General features: G+C 40.1%; 1 protein-coding gene across 5 annotated transcripts in view; it reads left to right on the top strand.

Annotated features, from left to right (window-relative positions):
* Positions 1-4,213: 4,213 nt before the first annotated feature.
* Positions 4,214-26,082, top strand: part of LRRC49 (leucine rich repeat containing 49) — a 226,464-nt gene continuing 204,595 nt past the window's right edge. For 2 of the 5 annotated variants that reach the window (XR_013813530.1, XM_079771303.1), the window contains exons 1-6: positions 4,214-6,603; positions 7,178-7,234; positions 14,222-14,309; positions 20,103-20,240; positions 20,496-20,598; positions 25,527-25,730. Coding sequence is in view for 4 of the 5 variants with exons in the window: in XM_079771303.1 (XP_079627429.1) it covers positions 6,556-6,603; positions 7,178-7,234; positions 14,222-14,309; positions 20,103-20,240; positions 20,496-20,598; positions 25,527-25,730 (638 nt within the window). In the remaining variant the exon portion in view is untranslated. Of the gene's footprint in view, positions 6,604-7,177; positions 7,235-7,266; positions 7,405-14,221; positions 14,310-17,913; positions 19,491-20,102; positions 20,241-20,495; positions 20,599-25,526; positions 25,731-26,082 lie in introns of those variants that run through there. The other 3 variants (XM_079771304.1, XM_079771305.1, XM_079771306.1) reach the window with 3 other exon arrangements.

The following is a 26,082-nucleotide window of genomic DNA, read 5'->3' as shown; positions in this document are numbered from 1 at the left end:
TGGCGAGCTACTGGTGCACAGATTTGTGCGCAGGGCTACTAGTGTAAAAATATGCTAGTATTTAAGTTTTCACTTTTAACAAGTTTGATTAATTAAAAAACAGATGTGAAAAGGCCTGTTAATCATTTAGCTCAGTAATACATAAATACAACTTATCAATTAAAAAAATTAAAGCTGAAAAAACTTAATAGGAAGGAAATAATAATAGAAATAAATGAAAAAGAAAAATATACCAGAGAAAAGACTAACAAAGAAAAGTTAATTCTTTAAAAATATTAATAACAATGGTTATACACCTGGTGAAGCAGATCAAGGAAAAAACAGAATAAAAAAGCAAAAATTAATATAGATCATACAGAATTTTTAAAGATAAAAAATTATCATGAACAATTTTGTCAATATATTTGAAAATTGAGATTAAATTGACACATCTTTAGACAAAGAAAATTTATCAAAATATGAAAAAAACAGAAATCTCTGAATAAATCTATAACTATTAAAGAAATTGGATCCATCATTAAAAATCTTTCCACAAGGAAAACTCCAGGACTAAGTGTTATTGTCAGTGAATTCTACCAAAAATTAATACTACATTTATCATAGTAAATATATGATGCCAATTTATAGAATTTTTTCCAGAGATGTTAAAAGAGGGAACAACTCCAAATTGGCCAGCATAATCTTGATACTGAAACCCATTTTACTCATGAACACTGATGCAAAAATCTTAAATAAAATATTAGCAAATCAGATTAAACAATGTATAAAAATAATAATACACCTTGACCAAATTGGGTTTACTTCAGCCATGCACATTTGATTGTATATATCAAAACCAGACAATGTAATTCACCACATTAACAGAATGTGAACCCCTGGTCTTTGGAGCCACTTCAAATGCCAACAGGAATCCCCAATTTGGGGTGCAGTCAAGAAGGAAACTTTATTTAGCACAAACTGCTCAAGGTAATACAACATGGCTGTGGAAACAACACTGCTGTGGAACAGCTCCATAGTGTTACAGCATGGCAATGAAAGAAAAAAGAGAAAGGCTGTGAGGCAGCCCAGGGGCCTGGCCCCTCTTTAGCTAGGCAGCTCCATGATGGCCACTCTGCTCTGCCTAGCTTCACATCCCCACATGATCTATTCTGCTCTGCGACTGTCTGCTCCTGGGAAATACAATCTTCTGTCTCCCTGTTAAGCCACTCTTGGAGCCAGAGGGAAGATGGCTTATATACTAGTAGATAGAAGTTCCCACCCCGGTCCCTGATTGGTCAGAATAGAGTCACTCTGATTGGTCAGAGCTGTGCAGACCCAATTGAATGGGGAAAGCCCTCAGTTTTATTGGTTGAAATAGGACTCCAGGAACTCCTTTGAAAGGGCAGGCTCAGATGGCAGACACAGTGGAGGCAGGCAGTCTAGAGCAGAAGTTTCCAGGTAGTGCAGTTTGCATGAGGCCCCAGCGCAGAAATGGCTGCTAGGCTCTATTTTATTTTATTTTTTATTTGAGCTCAGTTAGCCACCAGGAATTCTTCTTAATAGGTGTTTTTTTCAGGGTTCACACGAATAAAATATATGATCATTAATAGATTCAGAAAAAACACTTTATAAAATTCAACATCGTTTGTGATTGAAATTTGCAGTAACAACTAGAAATAAGAACTTTTTTTTATGGTAAAGAACTAAAAAACAGTAAAAGAAACTATAGAAAAATCTTATTAAATAGTGAAATGTTAAAGGCTTTCCCTCTGAAAATAGGAATGAGGAGTACCCATCACCTCATCTGTTCCACACACTGTACTACGGGAGGGTCTAGGGCAACAGGAATAAAAAGAAAGAAAAGCATAAAAAGCAAACAAACAAAGGGGACATCTGTAATACTTTCAACAGTAAATTTTTAAGAAGAAATAAAAGCACAGGCAGCAAAAACTATTTGAGATATTTTTTATACATGTGGAAAATCCAAAAGAATCTGCAAATTATTGGAATAAGATTTTTTGGATATAAGGGCAACAAAAAAATCAAGTTATCTGTATACATTCATAGAAAAGAAAGTTTTAAATGCTATTTAAAATAGCAAATTCTAATAGAATAAAGATAATGAACGGTATACCAAACCTCTACATAGAATGCCATGAAATGGTTTTAAGGGAAATGTAAAAACCCAAATGAATGGAGGGATACACTGTCCATAGATTGGAAAAAACATTATTGTCAATATGCCCTTTCTCCCCGCATTGATTTAATTCAATGAAGTTCCTATCAAACTTCCATAGATAATTTGTGGAAATTGATGAACCAATTGTCAAATATATATGGAAAATAAAAGGGCCCCAAATAGCCAAGACATCCACGAAGATGAATAAAGTAAGAATTAATCAACTCGTATTAATTCTTACTATAAGCTATAGTACTAAGGCATTGTGACAGGCAAACAGACAAACAGAACAGAATTTAAAAATGTGGAAACAGCCCTGGCCAGTTTGGAGCATTGGTCCATGGACCAAAGGGTCACAAGTTCGATTCCCCGTCAAAGGCTCCAATCTGGGCAGTATGCCAGTCCTCTCACATCTGTTTCCTGCTCCCCCTTCTCCCTCCCCTCCACTCTCTAAAAATATCAATGGAAAAATATCCTTAGGTGAGGATTAAAAAAAAAATTGGAAAGACTTATGTGTACATAGAAACTTGATTTATGACAAAGTTGACACTGTAGGGCAATGAGGAAATGCTAGTGTTCTCCTCCTTGCTTCTTCAAATATATTAATGTAATATGGATTGTTAGAAATGTTGGCTGGATATACTTAATTGAAAAATAGATTTGGTATCTCTTCTATGGATATCTCAATAGTTAGCCTTTGCTATTTTATAAAATCGTTGGTTGTTTCATTAACTGGCTTTTTCTCCCAATTTTTGATTAGGTGGTATTATTATGGGGAAGAAAAATGGTAAGAGTGTGTGACACATGTTTAATATTTATCTATCTTACTATCTCTATATGTAAAACCCTAATATGTAAATAGACCAAACGGTAGAACAACCAAACAACCGGTCACTATGATGCTGAACATGGCACCAGGGGGTGTGCGCAGAACATGGTGGGCATCAGCAGCAGGCGGCAGAGTGCAGAACAAGGCGGGCATTGGCCGCCGTGGGGTGTTGGAGCAGGTGAGCGGGGGCGCCAGACCAAGGCAGGGCACCAGTCGCTGTCATTGGGGCGAGCCTCTGGTAGTTACTGAAAATTCTTTGCTCCCGTGCACCACGGTCCCTCCGGGCACTCTCACCTGCTGCCGGCGCCGGCCCTGCTCACACCGGCTGCTGGCGCCGGAGCCACCTCTCACACCCGGTGCCAGCACCTGGCACTGGCTTGGCACCGTCAGCGGGTGTGATCAGCGGCTGCTGTCCTCAATTGCCCCTCAGGGCTTCGCCACCTCTCCCTGCTCCTGAGGGGCAATTGGGAACAGGAGTCACCTCTCTCATCTGCTGCCAGCAACAGCCCCCCTCACACCCACTGCCGGCACCAGCCCTGCTCACACCTGCAGCTGGCACTGGAGCTGCCACTTGCACCCGCTGCCGGTGCTTGGTGCTGGTCCCAATCGCTCGGCACCATCAGCTGGTGCGAGTGGCAGCTGCCAGCCCTGATAGCCCATAAGGACTTCTCCACCTTCCCTGCTCCTGAGGGGCAATACGGGCAGCATGCCACTCCCACCTACTGATGGCGCTGGCCCCACTCACACCCACTACTGGTGCCGGCCCCAATCGCTCCACTCTGTCAGCAGGTGGGAGCAGCAGCGACGGGAGCAGAGCTGCCGACAGATGGGGGACTGGGGGCCACGGCGGGGGGGGGGGGGAGGGGGGAGGGCCTGGGCGGGGCACGGAGGATGGACTGAGACCCGCCCCTGTACCCACCGCAGCCTCACGGCCCACAGTTCCTTTCAAGATGCACGAATTCATGCACTGGGCCCCTAGTATATTTATATTTATCTAAGTATAGATGCACATAAATATGCTTGGGTAAAGACAGTGATGGTGGAGAGATGGTTCAAGGTAAGGACAAATGTCTCGAGTGGCATATAGCGGCGTGGTGAGAGGGGAAATTGGCAGATAATTGAAAATTCTATTATACTACAAAAATTGTCCTAATAGTCACATAATCATTCCATAAATATTTATTGAATTCCTTAAATTTACAAAACATTGTTCTAGGTACTGGCAATATAATAATGCATAAATAAGATATGATCCCTGCTTTCATGGAGCTTACATTACATTCTAATGCGAGGAACAAACTACACAGTTATTTCATTATTGTGTGATGAATATAATGAAATCTATGTGCTATTGAAGCAGTATAATATACATAAAAAAATGAAAGCATATAAGTTAGGGTATCAAAGGGGAAGGATGCTTGAGTTGGTTTTTAAATGAAAGGACTTAATTGATGATGGTGGGGAATGGAAGGGGTATAATTCCAGGGTATTACATGAAACAACTGAAAAGATCAGCATAACTGGTACACAGTGAGCAACAAGGACAGTGGCCTTGGATAGAACTGGTGTGGTAGGGAGGGACAAAAAGCACCCAAGGACTTGTGTACTGGGGTAATAATTTTGTTCTTTGTCCTAATATTTGCAGGATGCCATTAAAGAAAGGATCTTAAGCAACCACTACAATGCAGAAAGCAAGTTGGTATTGCAGAAAGCGTTTTGGTCTGGCAATCAGACCTAGAACAAGTATTATAGGCCTATGAGGAAATTATTAGCCTCTGGCATGACTTCCTCGTGCCTAAACTGTGAATGTGGACTAGATGAACACTAAGGTTTCCTTCAGCTCAAATTCTATAAATATTTCTGTATATTCAAAGCCAAAATGTCAGTTAAAAAGAACTTATACATATACATACATGCATATCCCAAGGGCACAGACAATAGTGTGATGAAGGCCTGGAATGGGGCAGGGGCTGGGTAGAGGAGGGCAAAGAGCGGGAAAATGGGGGACATCTGTAATACTGTCAACAATAAACATTAACAATAAATTACAAAAATGTACAATAAATGTAAAAAACATTTTTAAAGTAAAAAAAATTAAATTATAGTTGACACACAATATTAAATTGGTTTCAGGCATACAACATTGAGATTAAACATTTATAAAACTTATGAAACGACCACCCCGTAAGTCTAGTACCCATCTGACACACAGGTCATGTTTTGGTGAACTCTTCCCATTTGTAGAAAGGAATAACGTTTAGATCCGATTAAGAACAATCATTTAATGTACATAATGGGACAGGGCTGAAGTTTCATTCTTCAAAGAAGGCTGGGAGTCTTTAGGAAGGGCAGCGGGGAAGATGGGAGTGACCGGATAACGTGTAAGGATGAAGGCAGAAGGCAGAGGCAGGCAGACGGTGAACTGACCTTGGAAGGATCATTTCACTTAAAGGCAGCAGGTGGCAGAGGGAAGTGTAAGGGGGAAGGGTTCTCAGCAATCCCTCCCCCACCATCCTGAGATGTATAATTGGCATTCCCTCACGTTTGTGTCTGAATGTTTTGCAAAAACAGTATCGAGCAGCCCATTCCTTGAGATTTGCTCAAGTAAAACTATAAAAATTCTGGAGCCCAGGGGAAGACGCCTTTACAATCTGAGGGCCCACAGTGTTGGCTTGTGTGGGTTTTGAGGGAGAAGGAGAGTGAACCGTAATTCCAAAGTGCTAAAGGGAAACAGAATCTTGGCCACCACCTTCAAAGCACGCTCTGGATTTTACAGTGACTACAGAAGCCTGGGAGACGAGGTCACTTTCCCAAAAGGAGGCGCCTCCCCGCAGTCTGAGGGTCTCTCCCCGACCCCCGGGGGGGGGGGGGCGCTCCTGCAAGTCCCCTCCCCGGTGAGGCCGCAGCCCCCCCCGGCCTGGGGCGGCACGGAGCCTGGGCGCGGCGGCCTCGGAGTGCGGACCGCCCGCGCTCTCCTCCCTTTCCCGGGCCGCCCGCCGGTCCCCTTTACCCCGCAGGTGCTGGGGAGACCGGGTGCCGGGGGACCGGCCCGCCACCAGCCTCCGGCGCCGGGGACCGCAGGTTCCTCGGAGTCACCGGAGACGTCCAACAGGCGGAGCCACGCGCGCAGCGCCGACCACCAAGCGGTCACGGCCCGCCCCGCGCGGCCGGTCCTGGGGAAGCGGAACCGCGGCTGGCGCGAAGGCGGCCCGGAGCGGGGAAGCCGGGGCCCCGCGCTTCCTCCCCTTCCTCCGGCCACGGAAGGGCCCCCCGTCGGGCTCTCCCCCCCTCCGCCCGCAGTCCGGCGGGAGGGCAGGCGGCCACCGCGCGGGGCGAGCGGAGGGGCCGGAGGCGGCACGGGCCGGAAGTGGCGGCTGTCATAGCGACCGAGCGGTCCAGCCCGGCCCCGCCCCCACCACCCGCGGGTTTGGGAGAGGACCAGACCGGAAGTCGTTGTTGCCGGGGTAACCCCTGAGCGGGTTGCCTGGGAGCTGCCCGGTTTGGGTCTCTGAATCTCTGTAGCGTCCTTTCTAATGCGGATCTAGCAGATTCTGGACCGACTCCCGCCATGATTCCCGGGAAATTCCGCTCCGTTTCCGGCCGGGCTGCGAACAACGTAGGTTGGGTCTGCCCTCTCCCTGCCTTCCCGCGTCCGGCCCGTCCGGCCCGGCGTCGGTCCCGGTGCTGCGTTACCGGGCCGGTCGCCCCTCCTGAAGCTATTGTCTGACCGGGGCTCCGGGGGGGCTGACAGTGTGTGATGGGGACTCGGTCTGCTCCCCGACCCGGGCTTCCCCGAACCGAAGGTGGGGCTCCTCTGCTGAAAGGCGAAGGTTCACCCAAACCCCTTTGACGAGCCAATTCATCCTTTAGCTAAAGAAAAGAATTTATTCTTAACAGACACTCCCTCCTCCGTCACCTGTCTCACCGAGACATTTGCTTAGGCCCGAAATGGCCAGTGTCTGAATCGGAGGTGTTCCTTAGAGGGTTAAATTGCTGCAGACATTTTAGGAAATAAATCACAGCGAAGCCTTTAATTCCTAGTTGTGATTTTATTGTTTTCAGCAAATCCTCAGAACAGGGTCATATAGCAGAAAGAGCAAGCATTCTGTTTGTCATCTCTTTATTATTTTGGGGAGGAATGTGTGTGTGTGTAAGTTAACATATTTTATGGTTTAATTTTTACATTGCAGGTGAACTGTGGGCTTCATCTGGTTATTCAAACATCATCTTTTCCTGAGAAAAACAAAGTAAGAAATAGCAGCATGATTTAAAGAGTAAAGTCTGAACTGGAAATTTTAAGTATATTTATTTTAGTCTCCAATCGAAACCTAATTTTTTTCTGTCCACATAAAGAAAAAAAAAAATCCCCAAAACCACCTCTTTTAAAAACTGAATCTTATTTCACCAATTGCAAGAGGTAAGGTTTTTGTATTTTGTTTTTTATATTTAAACAAAATCAGTATCTTTCTTAAAATTGATGGAACATTGTAGTTTTATTGGGAAAGTCTTTTTCTTAGCAATGGGTAAAATAATGGCGTGTTTTACTACTGATGGAATCTTATAATGGATAAAATGTAATAATTTGGGGGGCATATCTATACATTCCATTTAAAATCAGGGGAGGAAAATAGATTTGTAGTGGAAATATATTAGGCTTAATGATATTTATAAGTTATGATATGAACATGAGATTCTTTTTTTTTCTAAACAACTTTACCATAATATCTCTGGTATTTCCATAATTTCTGGCTTTTAATTTGATTTTTGAGGTACACATTTTTCTTTCTCTGCTATTTAACCTCAGCATTCAAATATACCCACCTCCCACACCATTGTCTCAAGACAGAATATAATTTTTCTACTTTGAGCAAGTTCTACACCTCAAAACATCACAATTCATTTTTTTTTTCCTGAAGAAAATGCTTAATAGATGTCACTGGAGGAACTCTAAAGGAAAGGGCAGAGTTTATAGATAACAGCCGGAGGAGGGTAAGTAGGGGCATAAGAAGGGTGGACGGAAGGACACTAGTTAAGGAGGCAGCAGTTGCTTACATTTTATGTATGAAAATGAACACTTGTAAACTAGACCATTTGATCATCTTGAATAAATAACAGTTAGCTAGATTAAGTGAAAACATTCTCTATTATAATTGGCCTTAATGGATTCCCTCCAAAGCTTTGCTAATTGATTTTATTGGACAAATCCTGTCATTACAATGTGTTTCTAGGAATGATGTACCTCATTCCAATTCTTTCCAAACAATTCATTTTCTCTTGTGTGGACATAATGTTTTAAGAAAACACCTTTAGTTCATATAATTCATAAGAAGATAATGCAAATGCTATTATAATGTTTATAGTATAGATGAATCGGAAGAATCATAATTCTTTTAAAATAACATATTTAAATTATTTTGTGGCTAATCATGAGAGGGTATTTGATTTTTTTTCAGTTCTGTCAAATAATTTAAAATAAATTTAGAGAAATCCCTTGTTAGAAGTTTTAGGTATATAATTTTATTATGTTATAATTGAACTTAGGAATTCTAGTGATAAAAACAGTGATTTTTTTCCCCAACAGAATTTAGTTTTTATTGTATGTTTTTTCCTTTTGTTTGTGAGAAAAGGATTCTTTGCATCTTGTATTTGTGGTGAGGGTGTGGAGGAACTGGAAGTGCCTCAGGGAACATGGTTTCATCTGACCACATGAAATTGACTCTGATTGTGTGTGTGTTAAAATTCACATAATATAAAATTTACCATTTTAATAATTTTAAATTGTACAAATCAGTGGTATTAAATACATTCACAATGTTGTGCACGCATTACTACAGTCTACTTCCAGAACATTTTATCACTTGCAGGGGTATACCCATTAAGCAGTCACTCCCCATGTCCTCTACCCTACCGCACTGGAAGACACAAATCTGCTTTCTGTTTCTGCTAGCATAAGTATTTTTACTCTTTAATGGTGAAAGTATTACAGCTGTTTCCTCTCCCCACTTGCTCCCCTTCCCCTAATCCCATCCCCTCCCCAAACCTTCCATATAAGTTCTTTGGATAATCTCTTTCCTCTCTCCCCCACCTTCCCCTTCCCTCTGAAATCATACTTTCATTGTCTCTGGATCTATTTTGTTTGTCAGTTGATTTTGTTCATTAGATTCTACATATAAGTGAGATCATATGATATTTGTCTTTCCCTGACTGCCTTATTTTGCTTAGCATAATACTCTCCAGGTCCCTATCAAGGGTAATAGATCCCTTTTTTTTTCTTTTTTTTTTTTTTTTTACAGTTGCATAGTATTCCACAGTGTAAATGTACCATAGTTTTAAAATCCATTCATCCACTGATGGGTACTTGGGCTGTTTCCAGATCTTAGCTGTCGTGCTGCTATGAACAACAGGGGTGCATGTATTCTTTCTGATTGGTGTTTCAGGCTTCTTAGGATATACTCCCAGAAATGGGATTGCTGGGTCAAATGGAAGTTCCATATTTAATTTTTTGAGGAAACTCCATACTTACTGTTTGTTGATTTATTGATGGTAGCCCTTCAGGCAGGTGTGAGGTGGTATCTCATTGTTTTAATTTTCATCTCTCTGGTGATTAGTGACATTGAACATTTTTCATAGGCCATTTGTATGTCCTCTTTGGAGAAGTATCTATTTAGATCCTCTGCCTATTTTTTCCCCCTTTTTAAAATATATATATTTTCTATTGATTTCAAAGAGGAAGGGAGAGGGAGAGAGAGAATCATTGATTAGCTGCCTCCTGCACACCCCACACTGGGGATTGAGCCTGAAACCTGGGCATGTGCCCTTGGTGGGAATTGAACCCGGGCACCTTCAGTCTGCAGGATGTAGTCCCATTTATGTTTTCCTTTGTATCTGTGAAAATTCTGCTTCATGAGATGTCTGATATTTGCTGCTTATGTTTTCTTTTAGGATTTTTATGATTTCACGACTTAAATTTAAGTTTTTAATCCATTTTGAGCTTATTCTTGTATATGGTGTAAGTTGTGTGGTCTAGTCTTATTTTTTTTTTTGCATATACTAGTACATGTCCAATTTTTGCAACACCATGTATTGAAGAGGTTATCCTTATTCCATTGTATGCTCTTGCCTCCACTGTCAAATATTAATTGAGCATAATGGCTCAATTATGGGTTCTCAGTTTCTGGGTTCTCTATTTTGAAACATTGATCTATATGCCTGTTCTTGTGCCAGTACCAGGCTGTTTTGATTACAGTGGCTTTGTAGTACAGCTTGAAATCCAGTATTGTGATCCCTCCAACTTTGTTCTTCTTTCTCAGGATTGCAGAGGGTATTAAGACTTTTTTGGTTCCATATAAATTTTTGGAGTATTTGTTCTAGATCTGTGAAATATGCCATTGGTATTTTAATAGGGATTGCATTGAATCTATAGATTGCTTTGGGTAGTATGGACATTTTAATAATGTTAATTCTACCAATCCATGAACACAGTATATTCTTCCACTTGTTTATATCTTATTCTATCTCTTTTTTCAACATCCTGTAGTTTTCTGAGTACAAGTCTTTTAGCTCCTTGGTTAAGGTTATTCCTAAGTCTCTTAATTTTTTGTTGCAGTGGTTAATGGAGTTGTCTTTTTAGTCTATCTTTCTGAGAGTTCATTATTAGTATATAAAAATGCCATAGATTTCTGGATGTTAATTTTGTATCCTGCTACATTGCTGTATTCATTTATTAAATCTAGTAGTTTTTTGGTGGAGTCTTTAGGGTTTTCTATGTAAATATCATGTCATCTGCTAATAATGAGTTTTACTTCCTCCTTTCTAATTTGGATGTCTTTTATTTTTTCTTCTTTTCTGATCACTGTGACTAAGACTTCCAGTACTATGTTGAATAAACATGGAGAAAGCGACATTTCTGTCTTCTTCCTGTTCTTAGGGGGAATGCTTTTAGTTTTTGTCCATTGAGTATGATGTTGGCTGTAGGTTTTCATATATGGCCTTTTTTAAAAAATATATTTTTTTTATTGATTTCAGAGAGGGAGGGAGTGATAGAAACACCAATGATGAGAGAGAATCATTGATTGGCTGCCTCCTGCACACCCCCTACTGGGTATTGAGCCCACAACCCCAGCATATGCCCTTGACCGGAATTGAACCCGGGACTCTTCAGTCCTCAGGCCTATACTCTATCCACTTAGCCAAACCAGCTAGGGCCATATATGGTCTTGATTATGTTGAAGTATGATCCCTCTATTCCCACTTTGCTGAGGGTTTTTATAAAAAACTAGAGGCCCGGTGCCATACACAGGTGGGGTCCCTTAGCCTGGCTTGCACCCTCTTGCAATCCGGGACCCCTCGGGGGATGTCGGACTCCTGGTTTTGGCCCAATCCCCGCAGGCCAGGCCAGGGGACCCCACCAGTGTATGAATCTATGCACCTAAGATCTTTGGTTAATTTCTTCCTGCCCTCGCCCCTCCCCGCTTCCTTCTGAGATTCATCAGTCTGTTCCATGTTTCCATGCCTGTGCATTGAGCGTCTGCCCCCTGGTGGTCAGTGTGCATCATAGCTACTGGCCATACGGTCTAACAGTCACTTAGGCTTTTATACATATATTAGAGGACCGATGCATGAAAATTCATGCACTGGATGGAGGGTCCCTCAACCCAGCCTGCCCCCTCTCACAGTCTGGGAGCCCTCAGGGGCAATCAGGGGAAGGCGACGCCCTCATCACACCTCTGCTGCTGCCACTGCTGGCAGCACAAGCCTCAGCCGGCCCTGGTTACCTGAGCCTCGGGTGACCCTGGGCGGCTGGGCAGCTGCCATCTGAGGCTTGCCTGTGCCTTGGGCCCACCCTGGTCGTCTGGGCAGCTGACTTCCGACCTTGCCTGCGCCTCAAGCGTCAGCTGGACAGCCGACATCCAAGGCTTGCCTGTGCCTTGGGCTGGCCCTGGGTGGCTGGGGGGCTGAGGTTGGGTCCGGCTGCACCGTGCGCCTGCTGCCCCCATGGCTGGGCTGAAAGGACTGTGGGACACCCGCGGCAGGTGCAAGGAGTGGCTGGACCCGCCTGCCAGCCCCCCGGCGGGGCTGAAAGGACTGGGGGACTCCGGCAGGGCTGAGGGGACTGGGCACAACCATCTTGTGGCTATGGTTGCCACCATCTTTGTGATGGTGTGACAGTCAATTTGCATATTCCCTCTTTATTAGATAGGGTAGATGGGTTTTGGATTTTGTCAAATGCTTTTTCTGCATCTATTGATATGATCATGTGGTTTTTGTATTTCAATTTGTTTATGTGACCTGTCACATTTATTGATTTGTGAGTATTGTACCAGCCTTGCATTCCAGGAATAAATCCCACTTGGTCATGGTGTATGATCTTTTTAATATATTGCTGGATCCAATTTGCTAATGCTTTCTTGAGGATTTTAGCATTTATGTTCATCAGCAAAATTGGCCTGTAATTCTCTTTCTTTGTATTGTCTTTATCTGGTTTTGAAATTACGATAATGCTGGCCTCCTAAAAGAGCTTGGAAGTGTTCCTTCCTCTTGGATTTCTTGGCATAGTTTGAGGAAGGTAAGTGTTAGTTCTTCTTTGAATGTTTGGTAAAACTCCCCTGTGAAGCTATCCAGACCAGGGCTTTTGTTTGCTGGGATTTTTTTTTTTTTTTTGATTGCTGCTTCAATTTCATCAGTTGTTATTGGCTTATTCAGGTTTTCCGATTCTTCCTGATTCAGTTATGTAAGATTGTATTTTTCTAGGAATTTGCCCATTTTGTCCAGGTTTTCCAGCTTGTTGGCATATAGTTGTTCATAGTATTTTCTTACAATTGTTTATGTCTTTGTGGTGTCAGTTGTTACCTCACCTTTTAGTTTCTGATTTTATTAATTTGGATTCTCTCTGTTTGCTTCTTGATGGGTCTGGCTTAAGGCTCATCAATCTTGTTTATCTTTTCAAAGTACTAGCTCTTAGATTCATTGATCTTTTGTAGTGTTTTTTAGTCTCTATGTGATTTATTTCTGCTCTAATATTATTTCCTTCTTTCTACTTACTTTGGGCTTTTCTTGTTCTCTTTCTAATTCTTTTAATTGTAGTGTTAGATAGTTTATTAGAACTTTTCTTGTTTCTTGAGTTAGGCCTTTAATGCTAGGAACTTCCCTCTCAGTACTGCTTTTGCTGTATCCCATAGATTTTGGGTTGTTGTGTGTTCATTTTTGTTTGTTTCCATGAAGACCCTTCCTTCCTTCCTTCCTTCCTTCCTTCCTTCCTTCCTTCCTTCCTTCCTTCCTTCCTTCCTTCCTTCCTTCCTCCCTCCCTCCCTCCCTCCCTCCCTCCCTCCCTCCCTCCCTCCCTCCCTCCCTCCTTTTGCATTTATTTTTAGAGAGTGAAAGGGAGGGAGAAGGGGGAGAGAGGGGGGGAGAGAGAGAGAGAGAGAGAGAGAGAGAGAGAGAGAGAGAGAGAGAGGAACATTGATGTGAGAGAGACACATCCACTGGCTGCCTCCCTTAAGCTTCCTGAATGAGGCCTGGGATCAAAACTGTAACTCAGTTACATGCTGTTGATCTGGAATCCAACCCACCACCTTTCCATCAGGGACTGACATGTTAACCACTGAGCAAAACCAGCCATGGCTGTTTTCATTAAGTGTTTTATTTCTTAGTTGAGCTCATTGGTAACTCATTCATTGTTTAATAACATACTATTTAGTCTCCATGTGTTTGAATGTTTTTTAGTGTTTTTATTGTGGTTGATTTCTAATTTCATGCCAGGTGATCAGAGAAGATGCTTGGTATGATTTCAGTCCTCTTGAACTAGTAGAGACTTATTTTGTGTCCTAATTATGTGGTCTATCTTTGAGAATGACCCATGTGCACTTGAGAAGAATGTATATTCTATAGCTTTGGGGTCGAATGTTCTGTAAATGTCAATGAAATCCACCTGATCTTGTGTGTTATTTAAAGTCTCTGTTTCCTTGTTGATTTTTTATCTGGAAGATCTATCCAGTATTGCCAGTGGGGTGTTAAAGTCCCTTACTATGACTTCTATAGGTTTTCTTACTCTCAGTTATTCGTAAATGGAATGATACAATTTGTGGCATTTTGTATTTGGATTCTTTCACTTAGCATAATGTTTTCAAGGTTCATCTGTATGTTGTAGTATGTACCACTTACTATATGTTATTTTGTAATTATCTTCATTACTTACTGTTAAGTTCTTATCCAATTTTTTAAATAATGTTTTTTAGGTTGAATTAAGGCTAAATAAAGAAACACCATCATTCCCTGGTCGACTCTTACAACATGACCTTGAAAGAAACTACTCAAGTAGGCAAGGTATTGTCAATGAGTAGAGATCAAATATGGTTTATCTTCTTTGAGTAATATTGTTTAACATTATTGAATTTCTAGATTCAAATAGATTTGAATTAAAAATGAAATGGTTATTGGTTACCAAATTGGTTTGATATTTATTTAACTCAGAATTTATTTTATATACACAACATAGTAGATTATTTCCAAAGAAGAAAAAGATGTATTTCAGTTTGTGGGTGGGCTCTGTATGAGAGAATGGGAAGGAATCTTCCAAATACTTTATTGGAAGTAGGAAAAATGGCTAATTAGTGAAGGTAAGAGTATGGAAACATTCTTTAGAAAATAAGGAAACAGTGGGAAGAGTGGAAAGTTAGGAGTGAAAAAGAAATAATCTCCCTTAGTAATACATATAATTATAGATATTATCTCAAAGGCCTTAAACTTGAGTGTGCAGTACCTGAGATCTTGTTAGAAAGTGCATTCTAGTGCTCCACTTGCCCTTTTCCACTTCCCTATTCTGATTTTATAGGTCTTGGGTGGCATATGTAAATATATATTTTAATTAAAGAAACAAGGGCTTCTGACAGATATGGTTTGTGGAACACACTTTGAAAAATACTGCCTTATATGATCTGGCTATATTTCTGAAATGTATTTTTTAATTTAAGGAGAAAGTTTCTTTAGTATATTTGAGTTGTTAGTTGGTTGCTAATAATTATTAGCTATTGGTAGTGTGTAGTACAGAATCCTATGTACAGTACCATCTCCACCTCCTAGGAGTTTGTGTGAGAGGGCTGGTTAGTATAGGCTCTCTAGATTGTTCATTTCATTACTGTGTCAACATGTGGCAACTTTGAATATTTGATTAGTTTTCATTTTTTGTTTCTTTATTTTTGGACGTTCCTCATGGGCCCATGTAATCTGGCATGATTTTTCTCTTTCCTATATCCTACACTCTTGCCTTGGCCAATTGCTTGGGCATGACATCAACCTAACCACAGTTCTACAGTGCAGGAAACATCTCTCTTACCTTCTTTGGTTCGGTTGAATACATATTTATTGAGTGTGTAATGTGCCAGATACTGTATTAGGCACAAGTTATACATGTGAAGAACCTGAAAGTTCTCAAGTAGGATTTAAAAAAAATATTTTATTGATTTTAGAGGGAGGGAGAGGGAGAGAGAGAAATATCAATGATGAGAGGGAATCATTGATTGGCTATATCCTGCATGCCCCCTACTGGGGATTGAGCCTGCAACTTGGGCATGTGCCCTGAATGAGAATCAAGCCGGGACCTCCTGGTTCAGAGGTTGATGCTCAACCACTGAGCCAGACTGGCCGGCCATCAAGTTTGCATTGTGAACTTCCTTCACATTTTTTATAACAATATCTTAATTTTTTTTCCCCAAGCTATTCTCAAGTTAGAGGGGGAAGTTGGTATATAGATTTGTGAGTGACTGGCCACATAAATTTATTTAAGTTGTGAAGTATTATTAGGTGCTTGCTAATGAGGAAATAATTTGGAGGCACTGAATTTTGTGAACCTGATTTTAGGGAAAAATAAACGTATTTGTTTTTTATTAAAAGATTTTATTCAAAATCATTCTCTGTGACAGACTACTCATTTGTACCTAGTTATTTCTAAATGTGCCTCCTCCACAGCTTCATCCAGTTTCATGTAAAAAAAGTCCACATAGTATAGAGCTGTCTTCTTGACTTTTGCTCACAATTCTACCTTCAAAGGCATAAAACTTTGGAAAAATTATAATTAGTACTTTATCAGAAAATGTTTGGGGATGTCTATTTAATAAACTGTATCCTGATATCTAATCATTATAATTGGTTTCACCCCATTTTTTACTTTTCAAAATTAATTGAACTTATCTATATATAGTTGATCCTTGAAAAACACTGGTTGAAACTGGGGCTCCACTTATGCATGGATTTTTTTACACTAAAATATGCAGTCGGCACATTGTATTTCTGGGTTGTGTATATGCAGATTCAACCAACCATGAATGGAAGAGTACTTTCCACCCATGGTTAGGAATCCGCTGATACTGAGGGTCAACTGTATGCATTGTTGTGAGCCATCCTATATAATAAAAGGCAAATATGAAAATCAACCGAATGGCAGAACCACTGGTTGCTATGACGCACACTGACCACCAGGGGACAGACGCTCAATGCAGGAGCTGCCCCCTGGTGATATAATTCATGGTTATACATGTGGCTGTTTTATTCAGTGGTTAGAGCATTGGTCCGTGCACCCACAGGGGGAGCACCACTCAGCCAGAAGCTGGGCTCACGGCTGGCAAGCGCAGTGGCGGTGGTGGGAACCTCTCCCGCCTCCATGGCAGTGCTAAGGACCCCGGGGAGCAGGCCTAAGCTGGTAGGCGGACATCCCCTGAGGGTCCCAGACTGCGAGATGGTGCAGGCCGGGCTGAGGGAACCCCCCTCCAGTGCACAAATGTCGTGCACCGGGCCTCTAGTTTTATATAAGGGATTTGAGCATCTGTGGATTTTGCTATCTGTAGGGGTGGGGTCCAGGAACAATCCCCCACAGACACCAAGGGATGATTAAAGATTTTGAGGAGTCAGAAATTATAGTCAGATTTTTTACTGCATGGAGGTCGGTGCCCATTACCCTCATATTGCTCAGCATAAATTAACCAATTGTACTCTCAGTCCTAGGCAATGAAACTCTATGTTTTAGTTAGACTGGTTAGTCTAAAACTTGGTATGTGATTTCTTTTAGGCTTTTTTAGAATATTGTTCAAAGTTAACCCTGATATCCTTGAGATTTTGTAAGAGTCAGATATTCCAGGAACTACTATACAGTAAAATCTCAGTTACATCGACCTAAGTGATCAAATCCCTTAATTAAGATTCTAAAATGTGAATATAGAGAGGAAGAAGCAATGCTTAACTTTTTAATTTATTTTATATTTGTTAATCTCCCCCCGAGGATATTTTTTCCATATATTTTCTAGAGAGAGTGGAAGGGAGGGAAGGAGGGAGAGAAGCAATGAGAGAGAGAAGAGAAACATCAGTGTGAGAGAGTCAAATTGATTGGTTGCCTCCCGCACCCTGGGGATCGAATCTGCAGCCCTTGACGGGAATAGTACCCGCAAATCTTCCGTGCACGGACCAATGCTCTAACCACTGAATAAAACAGCCACATGTATAACCATGAATTATATCAGCCAGCCAGTCAGCCAGCCTTCCACCCATCTATTCATCCATCTTTCTTTCTTTCTTTCTTTCTTTCTTTCTTTCTTTCTTTCTTTCTTTCTTTCTTTCTTTCTTTCTTTCTTTCTTTCTTTCTTTCTTTCTTTCTTTCTTTCCATCCATCCATCCATCCATCCATCCATCCATCCATCCATCCATGTATTTAGGGTCAAGTGCAGTGAAGATTCCTACCAAATGTTAATCATTATTCCTCTAAACAGCTGTGAGATTCTAATTATTAAAAAATTCTTTCAGCAGTTTTACACTGAAATGTAAGAATTTCTGATTTTCTTTTTTTAACAGAAATACTATATACAAAAATAGATTTCCTATTAACTCTTATTAAATTGGAAAATCAATTAATTTACTGATTTCCTACTGAATTTAAATTTTTCCAAGAATATAAAAATATGAAAGGACGTCTGTCTCTCAAGGAGCTTAGACATTTAATTGGGAAGAGAAAGGCTGCATATCTAGAAATTAAATAGTGGTATATGAAATAAACAACAACAGGAAATATTTCCATTAAAATTTTGCTATATAGTAATGCAATTTATATGTAGGATGAAACATCCCTTGTATATATGTGGGATGGTGATACACATATATTTGTATATATGTGGGTGTTTATATATCCACATAAATAAATGGATGTTTCAACACAGATCACTCTGGTTCCCAATCAGTTAGAGGATCCTGTTTGTGTATTTTGAAGCTTTTCTACCCATTCTCATCTCTTGCTAATTATGGTAAGCCATATATTACACTGATTGTGATAGTAAGCTCATGGGGGATAGTGGTTATGACAGGAGCTAAAAAGTGTGAAGATAAAATTCCTTTATTCATTGAGTGTAAATAAAATTTAGTGTTTTACTGCCTATACATCCCAAGTCTTATAAAGTTTAAATCTGCCTCTTAAACTGAGGATTCGCTTGAGGTCTTGGCAAAAGAATTTAAAAAACCTAACTGCTGTTAATAAGAGAAATCAAAGTTGTCTATTGTTTGGAGTTTTGTTTGTTTGTTTTTATCTGACTTGTTAATCCTTTACAGTTAATCCTTAGGCTAGTTTTTGTTTGTTTTTATTTCCAAATCAGTTTAATTGAATGATGGTTGCTTGGTATCCTGTTAGCAGCTCGTCATGTCACAAAATCAGGTCATTGGTGAACATGATGTCAATTTAGAATGCTTATGATATTTCATGATATTTATAAAAGTGGATGTGAGCACAAAATATTGTTCAGGAAGCTAGGTGTGTAATATTTTGGTTTATACCTTTCATACCTGGAGAAGCTATCAAATACCATTGCTTTCTAGCTCTTTAATGTGATTTATATGGAACTTGATTTCAAGTTGTTATCATATTGTCTGATGGTCTCCAAAAGAGTATGTTAACTTCCAATATTTATTTTTATTTTTTTCTCCTTATTGGTCAGTTTAAGCAGCAGAATTCTGTGATAATTTTATGTTCTATTTTACCGCTTATTGCTCCCTTCAACATCAAGTGCCACTTTCAGGAAATTTGCTTTTCATAGAAAAAAATAGAATTTCCCTGGTGTTCAAACTGTCTCCTTTGACCCATTACTCAAATCTTATCTCATTCTGGAACTTCCCAGCATCTCTTCTTGAACATTCTACATTCTTCTAGGTCTTTAGGTTGTATCTTAAATCCACCTTCCATCAAACCCATCTGTAACCATCTTGTTTAAGTGAAAAATAATGACACACATTTATGTATGAAGATACCATTAGGTTTTATTTTTTTATTCTGCATTTTGTGCAGGTTCTTCTAAATAGTTTATTAATTTCATATGTGTTTGCCCACTAGATTGAAAGCTACCTAATGGGAGGGACAACATATAACCAACCGCCTAAAAATGTCATGGGGTTGTCATATACCCTGTGGCTCATCACTAGAAGTGTATAAAATATGTTGACATCCACTTTGATTCTACAGTCCTATATAATAAAGAGGTAATATGCAAATTGACCATCACTCCAACACACACGATGGCCACCCCCATGTGGACACAAGATGGCCGCCACAAGATGGCCAGCAGGGGAGGGCAGTTGTGGGCGATCAGGCCAGCAGGGGAGGGCAGTTAGGGGCAATCAGGCCAGCAGGCGAGCAGTTAGGCGTCGATCAGGCTGGCAAGGGAGTGGTTAGGGGGTGATCAGGCTGGCAGGCAGAAGCGGTTAGGGGCAATCAGGCAGTCAGGCAGGCGAGCGGTTGGGAGCCAGTGGTGCTGAATTGTGAGAGGGATGTCCGACTGCCCATTTAGGCCTGATCCCTCGAGGGGTCCTAGATTGGAGAGGGTGCAAGCTGGGCTGAGGGACACACATACCCCCGCTCCCATGCACGAATTTCATGCACCAGGCCTCTAGTATTCTCTATAATAGTAGCTGAGCATACAAAAAAAGTGATGATGTGAAGTTTACATTTGGTATCCAAACTACTTTCTCTGTATGCCCTGTAGTAAAATCATATACTGTGTAGCTTTGTGTTAAACTTTTTGATATTTTGAAGGAGATAAAGAGTAATAAGCCCTTCACCTCGTAATAAATCATCATGCATCTCATCCACAGCAAACGTGACAGAACTATATGGGCTGGACATGAAAACTACCATGAATTCCTTATCAGCATTTGGAGATTCTTCCATTCAGATACCTTCCAAGTCCAGAATCCGGCAGGGCTGTCATAGTGCTGGCCCAAGTGTATCTGGTAATGAGGGACTATCATCTCAGTTGTAAGAGAGTTAAAGTTTAGTATTAGGTGTCAGCATTAAAAGGGATAAAGATAGGTTTGAGGAAGAAAGAAACAAACTCAAATTTAGTAATTAACTTCAAACATGGAGAGCTATGGAAACTATGCTTTCTAGAAAAGATATTTTTAGGTGCTAAAGTTCTCCAAATTTAAGCTTTTAAAGGTTTTTCTTAATCAAGTAATTTGTACATATATATATATCATTTTCAATAGGTGATCATATTAATTTGGTGAGCTCATCAGTGTCATCATTTCACATTCTCCAGCGTTCTTCTGAAGAGAAAATTCTTTACTCAGACAGACTGACCCTAGAAAGGTGAGGACAATTTATTATTTTTTTGACTAGATAATACATAGACATGGTACAAGATTTGAATGGTATAAAAGTCTCTCTCCCTCATCCCATTCTCCAACTATCCAGTTCTGCCATGTGAGAATAACCACTGTTATCAATTGTTTATTTATCCTTTGGGGGGTATGAGGAGGAATTTTATACCTATATAATGTAAAATAAAAGAGTACTAAGTAATTCTATAATATGACCAATGAAAATGGATTTTAGGATAGCAAAAGGTTTGTAATATAGTCATCACACTGGCTACTGGGCCCTGTTCAGTTGAATCCCCTGTTACCTCACTGGCCTCACCTCCTCCTAATCTCTCCTTTGCTCACTCTGCGTCCTTGAATATACCAAGCATGCTTACATTTTAGGGCTTTTGCACTTACTGTTCCCACTTCCTTTCCTCCTTTAGTTTTTTTTTTTTTAAATATATATCTTATTGAATTTTACAGAGAGGAAGGGAGAGGGATAGATAGAGAGTTAGAAACATCGATGAGAGAGAAACATCCATCAGCTGCCTCCTGCACACTCCCTACTGGGTATGTGCCTGCAAACAAGGTACATGCCTTTGACCAGAATCGAACCTGGGACCCTGAGTCCACAGGCCGATGCTCTAGCCACTGAGCCAAACTGGTTAGGGCCCTCCTTTAGGTTTTTACTCAAATGTCGTAATCTCAGGAATGGCCTTCCCTGGCCACCCTCTCCAAAATTGTAACCCGGTTCACCCTGACAGTCCCCAGCTCCTTCTATGCTTCATTTTTTTTTTTTTAGGAATTATCACCCTCTAATGTATTAAATATTTTACTTATCAAGTTTATTATTTGTCTCTTTCTACTAAAATATAAACTCCACAAACACTAGGAGTTTTTGTTGTTGTTGTTCAATTCTGTATCCCCAGCACTTAGAACAGAACCTGGGACAAAATAGGCTCTCAATAAAAATTTTTGAATGAATAAATAAACTTAGGACTTGATCTTCATTATTAAATCCAGGAAAGTACCTGCAATAGAATAGTGGATGAAGGATCCAACCCTACCTTAGTGCTATAATCAGCAAAATAAATAAATAAATAAATAAAAATAAAAAATAAAATCATCTCTGCTGTGCATTCCTTTATCTCAGCAGTGTGTATCTAATAGCAAATTGTTAAGCAAACTTATTAGCTTAGCAGTGTACACCTGACAGCAAATGTCACAGATCCTTTGTATTTGTATTTGGGAGAAAGCGCTCTCAGGCGGGGGGGGGGGGGGGGGGAAGGGGTGGGGATTTGATGTGTTGTTTTGTAGGCAAATAACACTTAAGGGCAGTTACTCTTATTACATCTTTGCAGTATTGTTGGTTTTTAAAATTGTAATGCTAATATTTACAACTTCCACAATATATTCTTTGTTTTTAATCCTCATCCTAGGATATGTTTTTGTTGATTTTTAAAAAATATATTTTATTGAGTTTTTTACAGAGAGGAAGGGAGAGGGATAGAGAATTAGAAACATCGATGAGAGAGAAACATTGATCAGCTGCCTCCCGCACACTCCCCACTGGAGATATGCCTGCAACCAAGGTACATGCCCTTGACCGGAATGGAACCTGGAACCCTTCAGTCCGCAGGCCGACGCTCTATCCACTGAGCCAAACCGGTTAGGGCTGTTTTTATTGATTTTTTAGCGAGTGAGAGGAAAGGAGCGGGAGAGAAAAACATTGATGTGAAAGAGAAACATCAGTTGGTTGCCAACAGGGAATTGAATCTGCAACCTGGGTATGTGCCCTGACCAGGAATCGAACCTGTGACCTTTTGGTGCACAGAACAAGGCCCAACCAACTGAGCCACGCTGGCCAGGACACTTTCACAGTATTCTAATGTTTTGTTGGGTTTTGTGATAATCTTTATCTCACTCTTTAAAAGTCTAGCCAAGAATAATACCTCAGCCCTTTAGTTTCATGTTACTTGAGACTAACAGGAGCCAGTATTTATAAGATTGTGATATAAGTTAGGCACTTGTGTTGTAGTTGGGGTGACTCGGGCAGTTGTGAAGATTGTCTTTGGCACATGACACAGATTTTGATCAGGTGGAGACTTGTTTAACCAGAAAAGTCAAGACCAAGGGAATTGACTCAGCTTCAAAGGCTGGTTATGATGGCAGGATCACAAAGATGTCAGAGGCTTAGGCACAATTTTATTAGTACCAGGATGTGCAGTCATGAAAGGTGGGCTGGCAGTGAGACATTCAGGGATCATTGTTTGAGAGCCAGTAGGTAAGCTCCATGATTTTCAGAGGGAGATCTGCCATGCTATGCTTGTTTCTTAGCCAGGAGACTTAGGGGTCAAGAGCAGAATTCAGGCCCTGACCGGTGGCTCGATTAGTTGGGGCATCCTCCAGGATACCAAAAGGTTGCAGGTTTGATTCCGGTCAGGGCTCATACCTAAGTTGCAAGTTTGATCCCAGGTCAGTACATGTCTGAGAGACAGCCAAACAATGTTTCTCTCTCACATTGATCCTCCCTCCCTTCCATTGATGTCTCTCTCTGTCTTTCCCCCTTCCTCTCTCTTTAAGAATCATTAAAAACATGTCCTCAGATGAGGATGAAGTTGTTTTTTTGTTTTTTTTAAAGAGTAGAATCCAGCCCTGAGAAGAAATGCTTGGAAGAGCTAGGCTCTGACTGTTCTGGAAGTTAGTATATGCCTGGAGTACCAGGAAGGCAGCTTACCAGCACCTAGTAAGCAGTCAGAGGCAAAAGCATAATTCAATAGACACCTCAGGGATTTTGTAGGCATAACAAACTCTCCTTGAGAGCGCTGGGTAATAACCTAGTTTGTGTATGTTTGCTTGTTTTGCTGGATGACAGGGTCTTATGGGGTTAAGGGGTGTGCATATGAGCCTTGGAGTTGGGACTTAGTCACTGGATTTGGAATCTAAGAAAGTGACTTTATTTCAAGTTGCTATGGCTTATGTAAGAGATGGGTCAAGGATTGTGTCTTTTTTCTAGCTTAGTGATACTGACTCAAGATTTGGATGAACTAGATGCTGGGGTATCAGTAATTTTAACTATGAGAAACAGAGGAAGACAGTTTTTTGCTAAACTGATGCACAAAGATAAATTTTAAACGAGAATACTTATAATTTATAGAACAAAAGTACCAAATGAGGTAGCGTAATTAAGTGCATAAAATGAATTCTAAATACTAAGCACACACTAAAAGAATGAAACTATTACGTAATATTTTTTTCTTCTATTTTAAACCAATTTCTTTAGGGTCTGTATTTTTTTAATCCTCACCTGAGGATTATTGATTTTAGAGAGAGGGGAAAGGAGAGAGAGAGAAAGAGAGAGAGAGAGAGAGAGAGAGAGAGAGAGAGAGAGAGAGAGATCTGTTGCCTCTTGTATGTGCCCCAAGGAGAGAGAGAGAGAGAGAGAGAGAGAGAGAGAGAGAGATCTGTTGCCTCTTGTATGTGCCCCAATCAGGGATTGAACCCACAACCTGGGTATGTGCCCTGACACGGAATGGAACCCACCCCCCTTCAGTGTATGAGATGACTATGATGCTCCAACCAACTGAGCCATACCAATCAGGGCTTCAGGGTTGGTCTGTATTTTTAGACATAGTATCGTTGTTCATCATTAACATTCAGTTATTACCTGGTGCTAATCATTTTTTTTCTCTTTATGGGGAGGATTCTGATCAGTCACACAGTTTCACTTATGCTTGTAGCACTCTGATTTATTTGCTTTAAAGGTTTCATTAACTTGACTTTTACTGAAAGGAAATATATATATATATATATATATATATATATATATATATATATATATGTATATTTTGGTTTAAATTTATCTTTATTGTTGAAAGTATTATAGATGTCCTCTTTATTTCCCCCATTGACCCCCTCCACCTGAAAGGAAATATTTCTAATTAATCTGCCTATTAGAGTTGTTCACACTTTAATTAATAAAACTACATTTTCCTTGAATACTCTGTTAAGCATCTCAGATCATTTCTATCTGGCCATTTTATTATTCTAATAGAATTTTTAAAGGGCCCTGCACGTACTAACTTCACCTATAACTTTTTGTATAATGGAGGTTTACTGTTTTAAATATAGCTAAAGAAATACATTGTTAAGGTCTCATCCTACCCAATAACATTCTGCAGAGTTCCAAGTTAGTGTTGAACATATAAACATATAATTAAAATCTAAATGTCTGCAGAAGTTTTCAATAAAGGATGAAATTATTTCTATCAAAGTGAACTGTAGATGACTGAATTTCTTGCTCTTCCTAAAATATCATTCAGCTCAAGCATCTACAGTTCTATGAGAGACCCTTTTTAATGTTTTGTTTGTTTGTTTGTTTGTTTTTTCTGGTGACTTAGTTACCTGGGCAGTCTTTTATATCAGTCGATTGATGGCAAGGGCATTTCTCTGGTTATATGACATGGTCCTTTGAAGCATCTAAACCTCTGTTACATAAAGCAGTTACATTAAGTGTTTTCTGATGTTAAGTCAATTTTATGTGAAATAATTTATATTGGAGTTTTCTTAATATAATGAATGCTTAGGCTTCATTTTAATAATTATCCTTGTTAAAGTATATTGGCTTTAATATGAATGACTAGAGGCCTGATGCACGAAATTCGGGCAAGAGTAGGCCTTCCCTCTGGCACCTGGGACCCGGGCTTCCCTCACAGCCCCGGCTTCGTCCGGAAGGTCCTCCGGTCTAATTAGCATATTACACTTTTATTATTATAGATTTACAATTAGATCTAGGATGCTTAGTTCATGGAGGCAAAAAGAGGCTCTACTTATTTTTTCTCTTCATAACATGGGAGCCCAAAGAAACTAATAATTTTTATAAGGGGGGCAAGCTGCCAAATCAGAATCTTACTAACTTTTTCAAATGTCTTTCAGGCAAAAGCTGACTGTATGTCCTGTTATCGATGGGGAAGAACACCTTCGTTTATTGAACTTCCAACACAATTTTATAACTCGAATCCAAAATATTTCTAATCTACGGAGGCTAATATTCTTGGATTTATATGATAACCATATAGAAGAAATTAGTGGGCTTTCTACTCTCAGATCCCTCCGTGTCCTTCTGTTGGGGAAAAACAGGTAACTTTTATAGAGCGGTTTTTTCTATTATACTTAGGATTAATGTTGAGTTGTAGGTGTTTAGATGGCAACACAGAATTGAAAAATAGTTAAGAACCTAATGGACTAAATTTTGGAAAGATTATTTGAATGGACTAAGATTCACTCATAATTTGTTTTATGAGATTTAGTCTGACAATTAGTTAAATCAAATAACATTTATATAGTGTGTATTTTGTTATTTCCATTGCTTTCCCGTGTCAAAGCTTATATGGAAGTAAATAGCAGATTGGGCTTTTATGTTTTTTTAGACTATGTTTTAAGCATGTTGTATTCACTTTAGGCATGAATATTTCACTAGTGATTCTCCTCA

This window comes from Cnephaeus nilssonii, assembly GCF_951640355.1.
Source record: "Cnephaeus nilssonii genome assembly, chromosome: 1".
Lineage (NCBI taxonomy): Eukaryota > Metazoa > Chordata > Mammalia > Chiroptera > Vespertilionidae > Cnephaeus > Cnephaeus nilssonii.
Note: the sequence above shows the minus strand (reverse complement) of the source record. Positions and strands in the feature narration are given on the sequence as shown.